A 12051-nucleotide genomic window follows, 5' to 3' on the forward strand; every position below is an offset into this window, starting at 1 on the left:
ACTTTCTCCTGAAGATCACAGTCTTTGATACTCCTATTGTTGTTGGTGCATCCGTTTGGGGCTGCTACAGCAGGGCAGCAGCTGATTTTGATCAGTTCTTCGCGACAAATCTCAGAATTTTCTCTCTCTACAGCATTCTCTCATCTCCTTCAGCCTATGCTCAGCCATTCTCAGCAATTCTTAGCCATTTGGAGGAGATCTCAGCCATTTTTGGTGGGCTGATCTGTAATTTCTGCAATAAACCCTAATTTACAGCAGAAATTAGGGTTTAGCAGCCACCCTAGGATCCGTGCCAGAGATTGAAGGCTCAAGGGATTGAAATCAGCAGCTGATAATTGAAGATTATCAGGGGATTTCAGGAGCCAACCCATCGCGAATTGATTTGGGGCAGCATTTGGCCAGCCAAGAGTCAAATTGGAGAAGAAGTCGTGGGTGAATCAAGGGGCAAATGACCGAAAAGGCTTGCTGGTCATTTATGACAGCAAGAGCAATTGGTTAGCAAGAGGAGATTGAAGAATCTCGAGTCGTACTGCTTCCAATTGAATGAAAGCTAAAGAAATATCGCAAGGGGCGCCAATTTTGGGGCCAACAGGGTATCTGTTGTCCAGGACTGTTATGGTAAAGTGTGTATTTCATTTTATGTGTATTTATTTATTGTTGTAACTAACTCTTAAATCAGGTCATTACCACCCATTCCAAGAAGGAAGACTGGTTTAATTGGGAGAAGCTTCATCTCCATTCCTTTTTTTTTCTGTGTAGTAGGCAGTTGTATTAATGATAAAAAATACAGGATTTACATGATTGGAAGATGCAAAATGACTTTAGGCTATTGTGCATAAATTCAACTCTCTTTTACAAGCAACATGTGAAACTTGAAAGGAATACTGAGTAGAAAAGTCAAGGTAGGTTCACTAATGAGACCGCCTGGTGCCAAGGTACTAAATGCTCTGCAAACAAAGTATCGGGATGCGGAACAAGATCAAGCTGCTATTGAAGAAGTCCTTTCCTTTATACTTGGCCATGTAATTCTATATGCTCGAGGCAGTATCAAAAAGCAATGCATTGCATGTGACCCAAATATGCCAATAGCTCGAATATGAGAAAGTGGAATAGAATCTGCACGTGAAGTTGTAATAGACCATGGTGCTTAGGCTTACCAAAGACCCAATCAAAAGGATGCATCCTAGCGTCCACGACAACATGCCAACTGTAAGAAAGGAGAAGCCAAATCTTTTGGGCGAAAGGGCAAGAGATAAATTGGTGATGGAAAGATTCCATTGCAGTAGTACAGAAGAAACAATTGCCATTGGAAATACCCTTGTGACGAAGAGCCGAAGCAAGGGGAAGACCCCCCCACCAATATGTGCCAAGTGAACACCTTGCATTTGAATGGCGTCTTGTTATGCCATCCTTCCATGATTGTGAGCTTCGACTAGGCTTTAGTTTTGTGCACTCCTAAAAGTGCGTTAGCTTTAATGTTCGACCATGAATGATCTTTGATCATGAGGTGGTAAATCTGATTAACTGAAGAAGATTGGAGACTCAAGTGGCTTGCAAGGTTCCAATCTTGTTAGGGACATGCAAAATTAGGACAGGAAAAGGTTGGTGGTCCTGTAAAAGTTTGGAGACTAAGTGGCACCGTAGCCACCCAATTCATAGCTTCCTTGAAGAGATCTCAGCCAATTCAGTCCTAGGAGGGTGCAATTGAAGAATTTCTAATGCTAAACCCTAATTTACAAACAAAAATTAGGGTTCACCAGGCACTCTTGGAAATGTGTGAGACAATTGAGTGTCCATTGAGGGTTAGCACAATTAATGTGAATGGGTACTATCAAGTTCTTGGGCAGGGTCAAATGGTTAATCAATTAATATTTAGAAATTAATTTCTGAACACTAATTAATTAAAGCTGGAAATTACTTTTTGAAAGTTGCCAAGTGGCAAAACAGGTTGGCATTTATTCCCGTGCAAACTAGTGGAGGGCTGTTTTGGGGCTCCAGGGCTTGCTGAGGGTCATTTCAGCATTTGAGCGGCCAAGGAGGAGGAGGGAGTCCTCAAAGGTGATAGCTGATCGCACAGTGTGTGGGGACAAGGGCAAGATGTTTCCTTCTTTGTCTCAGCGAGAGGGAGTGGTAGAAGAGGAGGGCTCGCTAGTTGGACTGGCATTGGGGTTTTACCCCCTTTTGAAGTTGTTGGTGCCTAAGGATTTGTGTCCAATCATTGAAGATCTAGAACTTGGATTAGCAACTCAAGCCAAGATATTTGTAGCTGAATCAAGGGGTAGCCCATTCTTGCATTATTGTGGCCTACATGCAAGAGATTGTGACCCAATTTGTGCCCAGATTGTTGTACTATCAAGGGGCAAAATGTGCCCAAGCAGTGTTGGTCATTTATGACAGCCCATTGTAGTGAATTTGAAGAGGGATCAGCCTTATCTCTTTGTACTTTAAATTAGAGCAACATAGTTAAAGAAAAACCATGAGGGGCACCAGTTGTTGGGGCGAATTAGGTGTCGGCTATCCAACATTAAGTGGCAAAGTTTATATTTCCAGATTTTGTGTATCTAATGCTTACTGTAATTTTAGTTAAATCAGGTTTATGCAACCCTTGCCAAGAGTGACAGCTGGTTTGAGTTTGGGAAGGATGGGCACTTGTACTGCAGGTGGGATAAGAGGGAGACAATGGTGAGATGTTTCAGAAAGAGAAGGACAAAAGTAAACATGAGGAGAAGGGGGACTGATGACATTCTATATCTTGATATGGATCATGATCATGTCAATCTTCATGTTGATCATTGCGATGCTTATGATCACAACGATCTTTACAATGATCCGCCTGATCATGCAAGGGTGCACAATTGATGTGGAAGCAAAAAACACAAGGCATGGACATGAACATGATGAAAAATGAACAAGCAAGATTGATAAACTCAAAGAGAGAACACATGAACAGGCAATGGAATCCATATTAGCACAAGATGAAAGTACAATGCCACCAAGGTAATCAACACTCAGATGACCAGCCACAATGTCTCGAATCTCCCTCTCTCCAAGGATGCTAGGTGATGCCAAAATGATACCATGAGGAAGAGGAGTGGGAGTCTATACATAGGCAATCGTGGGAGAGGACAGTTGTAAATGGAGCTGCCCATATCCATAACATGCTAAAATTAACACCCTTTGTTAGATCATGGGTGATTTGTACAATGGAGAACTTGGCAAAATGGCCCCGTAACTTCGGGAGAAGGGGTGCCTCCTCACAAAGGAGGTTGCAGTGACCAGGCCCAAGCGACTGTTTACCAAAAACAGAGGTCCCCGCAAAGTCGTAAGACCATGTATGGGGGACTGACGCCTGCCCACCAGTGCCGGAAGGTTAAGGAAGTCGGTGAACCGATAACGGGAGAGCCAGCAACTGAAGCCCCGGTGAACGGCGGTCGTAACTATAACGGTCCTAAGGTAGCGAAATTCCTTGTCGGGTAAGTTCCGACCCGCACGAAAGGCGTAATGATCTAGGCATTGTCTCGGAGAAAGACTTGGTGAAATAGACATGTCTGTGAAGATGCAGACTACCTGCACCTGCACAGAAATACCCTATGAAGCTTCACTGTTCTGTGGGATTGGCTTTGGGCTCCTCTTGTGCAGCTTAAGTGGAAGGCGAAGAAGGCTCCTTTTCGGAGGGGCCCGAGCCGTCAGTGAGATACCACTCTGGAAGAGCTAGAATTCTAACCTTGTGTCAGATACGAGTCAAGGGACAGTCCCAGGTAGACAGTTTCTATGGGGCGTAGGTCTCCCAAAGGGTAACGGAGGCGTGCAAAGGTTCCCTCAGAGTGGACGGAAATCGGCCTTCAAGTGGAAAGGCAGAAGGGGGCTTGATTGCAAGAACTACTAGTCGAGCAGGGACGAAAGTCGGCCTTAGTGATGTGACGGTGCCAAGTGGAAGGGCCGTCGCTCAACAGATAAAAGTTACTCTAGGGATAACAGGCTTATCTTCTCCAAGAGTTCACATCGACGGGAAGGTTTGGCACCTCTATTTCGGCTCTTCGCCACCTGGGACGGTAGTACGTCCCAAGGGTTGGGCTGTTCGCCCATTAAAGCGGTACGTGGGCTGGGTTCAGAACGTTATGAGACAGTTTGGTCCATATCCGGTGTAGGCGTTAGAGCATTGAGAGGACCTTTCCCTAGTACGAGAGGACCGGGAAGGACGCACCTCTGGTGTACTAGTTATCGTGCCCACGGTAAACGCTGGGTAGCTAAGTGCGGAGCAGATAATTGCTGAAAGCATCTAAGTAGGAAGCCCACCTTAGGATGAGTGCTCTCTTCTTCTTACGTACAAGGTCACGGCGAGACGAGCTGTTTCTCATCATGATAGGTGCCAAGTGGAAGTGCAGTAATGTATGCAGCCGAGGCATCCTAACAAACCGAAAGATTTGAACCTTGTCACCGCATAACCGGATCGAGTTGATCCGGTTATGCCCTATGGTTTGACCGTCTGACATCATCAGCTTAGAAGCTGATCTAAGGAATAGATCCGGCCCGCTTATCCATCTATACAAGGGATGGAAAGGCGGAGCAGGGAATGTTCTCTGCTTGCTGGAAGGAGCGCCTTTCTTTTTCTTTTTCAGAGTGAGGTACCTCCTAGACCTTAATCCTAGCCTTGTATGTAAATCCGCCGATGTGTCTCCTCCTCCTCCCTATGCTCCTTTTTGTTCACGGGTTGATATTCTGGTGTCTCAAGCGTGGAGGAACCACACTGATCCATCTCGAACTTGGTGGTGAAACTCTACCGCCGTAACGATACTATAGGGGGAGCCCTGCAGGAAAATAGCTCGATGCCAGGATGAAAGAAAGGAAGAATGACTTCCATTCCCCCTGTCTCTTTTGGGACCCATGAAACGGGTACCCCTTCCTCTCCAATTAGAGGAGAGAGTCTCTCCTTATGAGGAAGGGGGATTCCCAGCCTCTGTATCACTTCATTATGACCCATCCGAAATGAAGAAAAGGAGGGAATTGAACCCATGATTTTCTGAAACAAGGGGGTTCTTGGAACGGCGGATCCAGTGTAGGCGGGGCTTGTAGCTCAATGGATGAGAGCACATGGCTACGAATCACGGTGTCGGGGGTTCGAATCCCTCCTTGCCCACAAGAATCTCCCGTCGCTAAATGTTCGCTCTCGTTTTTTTTTTTGGGGGGGGGGGGGGGGCAGAAAAAGATCTTGACTCCGAGCAAAAATGCGTGAATCCAAGGGTCAGCCCGATCCCTTCTCGTAGATACCCGGAGGATGATACTCATACCATTTTTCCTTCTCCTCTTCCCTCTTCTCTTCTTCTTTCCCTATTCTCTTCTTCCTTTTACTTCCTCCGAAACCACAGGGAATAATGCCGCGGGCTTGTGACCGGGTTTTACGGGCGTAGGATGCACCGGGGATGTCGGGGTCGTGGAGAGTTGGTAATGTCAATGTCTCCCAAAATCCGCAGAGTCAATGCTTGGAACCTCTTCGTCGGAACCGTTCTCACCGCACCGCAGCCTACTGCTCCTTTTCTTCAGAATCTGCCGCCTTGATGGAACCCTAATCTGTTCTCATCAGTTGAAGATTTACTCTTAAAAGTCTACCATGTCACATACTACTATAAACACCAGAAAGCCCTCAACATCATCATATATGCAATAGTGACAAGTAGAACCATGGATACCTAAGGAGTGGGTGATGAAGCCAATGCAAAGGTATCTTAGAGAAGACACCAATATTGATGTCAATCATAATGGAACCTAGATTACAAAGAGTAGAAATAGCGGAAGGAGTCAAAGTTGTCCTTGCCTTGGTCCTCCTTCAAAACTGCTAGCTTCTTATAGTCCTTTCAGAGATGCCCCTTCTTGTGGCGAAGTGCTACTATTTCTTTTTGTTCTTCTCATCACCCCTCGCTCCAGCCGTAATAAGCGCTGTTGAATAGCATTGCAACCTGAGAAGGCAGTCTCCCTTGTAACCTGAGAGTATATTCTAGCAATAGAGAGATCATATGCAAAAAACTGATTGGATATTGGAGATTGTTTGTGTGGTTAGCGTGGGGTTGCTATTAGAGAGAAAACCGAAGATAGGAAATGAGGAATGTAGAGAGAGACACCCAGGACAACTTGAGTGGTCAAAGATCCCAAACAAAAGCAAGGGCTCAATATTCAAAAGGCGCAGTTTAATCAATATTCAAAGGGCACAGTTTAATCACAGATGAAAAGAACACAAAAATACCACAAGACTAGGATCGACAATGAATAGAGTTTAGTCTAGACTCACCGAATCAAATGCAAAAGATCCTCTATTAAGCACAAAACTTAGGTATTTGAGTGTGAAAGTGCCAAGTGGAGGTGAACAATTCCTTAGGAGCTGCAATAGTTGTCAATTTCAGCCAAGATCTTATCATGCACAACCAATCGTCACATGATATACAGCCTTATGTCAGCATAAAAGGTCAAAACATAAACATAGGAGGCCAATTGTCAGCATGGAGCAGCAAAATGGCATGAGAACTGGCTCTCTTGAAGCAAAAAACAGAAGTCATTGAGACCAGCGTTGTTTGTGTGGCACCTAGACAGTCTAGGCGGCAAGCGAATGCAACACATTACATAGCATATGCCAGTAGTCAACAACTGCAGATGGCATGCTACAGAGCAGGAAAACAGGTTGTCAATCTGTGTATGATGAGAGAGAAGATGATACATGCAAGGACCAGCAGTCGAAACCATGCAAATGCAAGCACAACAGCTCTTACAATTAGAAAATGCAGCAGTAACACACATATAGTGAGAACAATACAAACATGAGAAGCACCAAGATCTAGTGAGCAATACCATGTGAGAGTGCACAATGGAAGAGGAAACAATAAACACAACACATAGATACAAACACAATGGACTGTGAACAAGGAACAATGAGCTCAGAGAGAACTCATAAATGGGCAAAGGAATCCACAATTAAAGCATGAGAATAAAGTACAGTACCACCAGAGTAACCAGGACTCAGATCAACAGTGCCTCCAGTCTCCCTCTCTCCAAGGATGCTAGGCAATGCCAAGATAATACAATGAGGAGGAGCTGGAACATATGTGTGTGTGTGTGTCTATCTATATATATATATATATATGCAACAGTGGGACTGGGAGAGACCTGAGAAGAACCAACAGGCTGGCCAGAAATGCAGCCACCCTTCACAATATATACATTGCCCATTCCTGTGGTTCTTCATGATGATGTTCACAGTCTCGGTCTCCAGGGCGGTCCTCACTGTCTTGATCAAGCTCCTGCTGTACACTATCCTGCCAATCATAGCAGTCTGACATTTTGAATCCTTCAAAATATGCAGAAATAAGGGCTGTGTTTCCTGACTGCTGCTGATGATCCAGGAGTTGAGTCTGCAATGGAGCCTCCGTGTGATCAAGCATGAACAGGCTGAGAAGGGGGACTGAAAGGAGGGAAATGCTGCAGCTGTGGAGAAAACCACAGCAGGCTGATGTCTATGTGTGACAAATGGTACCATTTGACTGCATGGTATGGAAGCAAAGGAACAAAGAGAAAGAAGAAGAACACAGACGAAAAGAAATAAACAAAACTCTCATCTCACTGAATGCTTAGAAGGCTGAATACAGGCCGCTGCATGTGTGGTCAATGCCACATCAGTAAGGGCAGAAGTTAGGAGAGAAAAATATGGCTGAGAGGAGAGAGAAGATGACGATGGCTGGAGGATGAGGACTGTGATGGCAGGGAGAGGAGGAACTGATCACAGTGAAGAGCAGTGGAGAAGATGGCCCTATAAATAGGAAGATAAGAGCTGTATGGTCTGACTTCCAGCCCAAAAATCAGACGATTGCTGAAAAGCAACAGAAGTGCCAACTGATTATTAAAAAAGTGGCTGCTAGGTCAATCTGCAATGCAAAAATGTCCTGCCTGTTGACCTGGAGATGTCTGCCCAACAGTCAGAAATGTGCCATCCAGTGTGCAAATGTCCATGACAAACAGAAGAAGATGTTGCCTGACATTGAAGATACCCACATGGACTGTAGGAAATGCTTGAAAGGATTGAGGATGCCATGGACAAGACAAAGAAGCCCTAATATCCATCTGACATGCCTATGATGAAGACTGCTGTCAGGCACATGGAACTGATGGTGGACAGTTTCACAACTCTAGATGTTCTTGCCAGACTTTGGCTCAGGTTTTCAAACATGAGATGAACACACAAGGAGGCATAGAAAGATGTCTGCTAACAATGCTGTACCTTTTTCAAGCTAGTAGCTTTTTGTTCAACAAATCACAGTGGGTGAAAATGTGGCTTGATTGATTGGGGATGTCATTGCAGGGCCAAGTTAAGATCAAAAGTTGTGAGATAACATCAGACTGTATTCCTTTTGTACGTACTTGTATCCAGTAAATTTTTGCTGTATATATTTTTGGGCTTTCATCAAAAGGCATGACTGCTCAATAACAATCATAGTTCTATGCATGAAGTTGAGATGGAAAATTTTCACTTTTATCATTTACTTGTTTAATTAGGCGATGAAAAATGAAGATAATGACAAGTTGTAGTGCAAACATCATTGTGCATCTATCTAGGAGGTGTTTATATAGTCATTTCATGCAACGTGTTTATTGCATGTGGCTCAAACAATGTATTGATATTTTTTATGCAGGACGTCGTGTCTTTTTGAGTTTTGAAGGGGTTGAATCAGCGTTTTATGTATGGATCAATGGAACATTTTTGGGATATAGGTATTTTGTCTTGTTTCCCTTGGCTGAAATTAGTATGTTAGTTTCTTAGTGATACTTTATGTGTATTAAGATTTTTGTATTAGGTTTGGTTAGTCCCTTTATTATCTTTTTGGTTATATTTAGTGTCATAAGTTGGGTCTCTTGATCTTTGTGTGGCTACATCTGTTCAAGGATAATCAAGCAAGATATACATTTTTGGGCACATCTTGTTAATCATTTTTTGCAATGGTTAATTATATTAATTATGAAAAAAAGTACAGGATAACAAGATTACAAAATGCAGGGGGCCTGTAGGCCATCTTGTAAGAACCAGATACAATGGATTCAGCAAGTACAAAGGGACGAGAGTGCAAGAGGCACCCTGGGACTAGATAGACACAAAGGATCAATACACCATCTTCAAATGGTCACCTAGCAGCTAATCTCTCTCTCTCTCTCACACACACACACACACACACACACACACACACATTTTCGATGACTTGTTTGGTGTTTCACTTGGCCTTAGCCAAATGGCTTTGGTCTAGTTAAAGATGTTTGATCCTACCATTGAAAATGATTCCTATTGTACTCCCAACTCAATGTGTGCATGCATGTGTATGTGTGTGTTTGTGATGCAAGATACAATTTTTTTTGGTGAAACTATGATGATGACTTGGTGTGAACCTAAATAAAGTCAAACGCATTGAGAAAAGAGGGAGTACTGGTCCTATTCAATATCGTGAATTCTGTAGATGTCATACAGGGACTACTGCAAATATCTCCCGAAGAAGGTAAAAATATCAATGGTAATGTCACCAAAGACCACATGATTATGAGATTCCCAAATGGTCAAAAGTGTTCAAAATCTAATCAAGGCCATAAAGTAAATGGCAGTTTATTCTTGGATACTAAATAGCCAAAAGTGTTTCCCAACATGATGCGAAAGGAATGTCAGTCTAGCATGTATCATGGGCTTTAGGCACTGTGTTTAGCCTTCACTTGGGCACTGGACAGGGTTTCTTCAATATTCTTCTGTCTTGTCCTGAGACTTTTCGGGTTTCCTTAGCTATCTCCTGTCTTGTCCTGAGACTTTTCAGGTTTCTGTAGCTATCTCCTGTCTTGTCTTGAGGCTTCTATACGCTCCAGTCCCTTTCAGATGTATAGCATCATCTTGCATCCTTGGAGGGAGATTGGAGGCACTGTTGTTGGTCATCATTGTGCGGGTGCCATGCTGGTATTGTACTGTACATCTCTCGCTTCATCTTATGGATTACATTACCCTTTCATTCTGAGTCTCTTGTGTTCTTCCTTTTTGTCAGTGTTCATGCTTTTGATCATCAGCGCATTCTCACATGGTATAAGATGACTAGTATAATGTGTTACCCCTTCTGTGTGCTGTAACTGGCAGTTTTTCAGGTCTGGATTTTAGCCTTTTCTGCTGTTGGAGCTTTCTAGAGTATTTTAGCTTCCTATCTACTCTCTCTTGGAAGACCTGTTTCCTTGCATGTAAATCTGTGCAACCTTGTGTGTTGGGCTGCCAACTGGTCGTGGAGGGCGGTGACTGCTTTGTTTGGGCTGCCTTTGCTGTTGTCTGCTGTTCTTAAGACACACACATCTTGCATTTGTGGGCTAATGTCATTCAATGGCTGGTAAAAACTGCATTTTTGTTGATCCACCCTCTGTGTCTTCTACTGCATGCTTGTGTGTATAATTTGTTGAACTGCTGAACTCTTGTTTGAGCACAAAGTGCCCTAGATATCTCTCTAACTCCTATCTTCATCCACTCTCATGGCATCTTCTTATTCTTCTACCGACGTCAAGCTTGAAGGCACTGACTACTGACCTTGAAGTGCTGTTCTAGAGGCTCGGTGTGTCCAATCAGAAGGGAGGATGCCATTTCAAGCTACTGCTCTAGATAATGGAGCTTTTGCAGCTATAGAGAGGCTTGAGGGGTGTCAAGAAGAAGAAGGTGAAGTGCTCCTTCTATGGTATGAAAGGGGATCTCCAAAGGGATTGTGAGAGACTAGTGGCTTTTCGACAAAAGAAGGGGAAGAGGGGCACGGGTGGCTCAGGCTCTTGATTATCCTCAAGACATCAACTCTAATTCCGACTGAGTGCACCGGCTTCTCCACTAGTGGGATATTCCAAAGATTTTGGTAGAGGTAGAGGGGCGAGGGGACTATTGTCCTTGTTCTCATTGGGATCGTGATACACTCCATGATGCAGAATTGAGGGGCTTTATGATGAGTGGCAACCGCAGGATAGCTTGCGGTGATCTAGGAACCAACCAAATTCCATCGAGCTTGTTTGTGCTAACTATGGTTTGATGACCCATGCCATGTAGGATAGGGAGCCGACATTGGTAAAGGAAGCATTATAGTTTGATTATTGTGCTAGAGGGGATGCGGTGTTTGTGCTTTATGTGGATGATCTCATCTTGACAGGTGACCATGCCCAGATGGTCAATTAGACTAAGGAAGTAGTCCATGAGAAGTTTGAGATGATGGATTTAGGCCTTCTTCATTTCTTCTTAGGTCATGAGATATGGCGGATTGAGAAGGGGATCTCTCTCTCCCTGCAATGGTATGTGTAGGAGCTTTTGACTACTTCTAAGAGGTAGAGTGGTGAACCATTTCTACGCCCATGGATCCGACGTGGAAGGCTGTGGCTCATACAGATTCTCCATTGGTAGATGCTTGCTACTACAGATAGTGGGTTGGATGATTGATATGGCTTTTTAATACTTGGATTGATTTGTGCTTCCAAATTTTTTTCCTCAATTCGAGAAAATCATAGGCAGGGCTGAGAATATGGTGGGCAGAGGTGAGAAAATAAGGGGCAGAGCTGAAAACAACAGCAGCTCCTCCAAAACAATAGCCCCTCGGGCTGCGTACAGGACTGCGCGTAGGACTGCTCGTAGGGCTGCACGTAGGCTGAAAACAGCAGCAGCTTGTCCTTCTCTTCCTCAGGTAGAGAGCTAGCTGACGGTATCAACAGGACCTTAGGCGGGGCGGCACTGGCTGAACTGAATCCATGGGGCTTTGATACCGAATGTTGGAAAATGGCATGCAGCTATGGAGTTGGGAAGGAAGACACAATGAGAGTGTGCTGAAGCAAAAGATTAGAGTGCACTTGCTGAACTGAAAGAATGAGAATGAAAGGTAGAAGATAGGTCTAAGATAGACCTAGCTGTAACTCAACTAGAGTTAACTGACTCAAACTCTAACTCTAAGAGTGGTGACAGCTTATAACTTTACTTCTGTTCACACTAAGAATTGAAAAAGAACTAAAGACTAAAACATTGGGTACTGCCCATAA

General features: G+C 44.0%; 1 protein-coding gene and 1 pseudogene across 4 annotated transcripts in view; both read left to right on the forward strand.

The window, feature by feature from the left end:
• LOC148020631 (glycoside hydrolase family 2 protein) overlaps positions 1-12051 on the forward strand; it is a 254701-nt gene that overhangs the window by 44095 nt on the left and 198555 nt on the right. For all 4 annotated transcript variants that reach the window (XM_087698437.1, XM_087698439.1, XM_087698438.1 and 1 more), the window contains exon 4: positions 8673-8751. In XM_087698437.1, the coding sequence (XP_087554563.1) occupies positions 8673-8751 (79 nt within the window). The remainder of the gene's footprint in view (positions 1-8672; positions 8752-12051) is intronic.
• LOC148020632 (25S ribosomal RNA) lies at positions 3187-4617 on the forward strand (annotated as a pseudogene).

Source organism: Lygodium microphyllum, chromosome 18 (assembly GCF_053477565.2).
Source record: "Lygodium microphyllum isolate KBCC chromosome 18, Lygodium_microphyllum_v1.1.10, whole genome shotgun sequence".
In the NCBI taxonomy this organism is placed as follows: domain Eukaryota; kingdom Viridiplantae; phylum Streptophyta; class Polypodiopsida; order Schizaeales; family Lygodiaceae; genus Lygodium; species Lygodium microphyllum.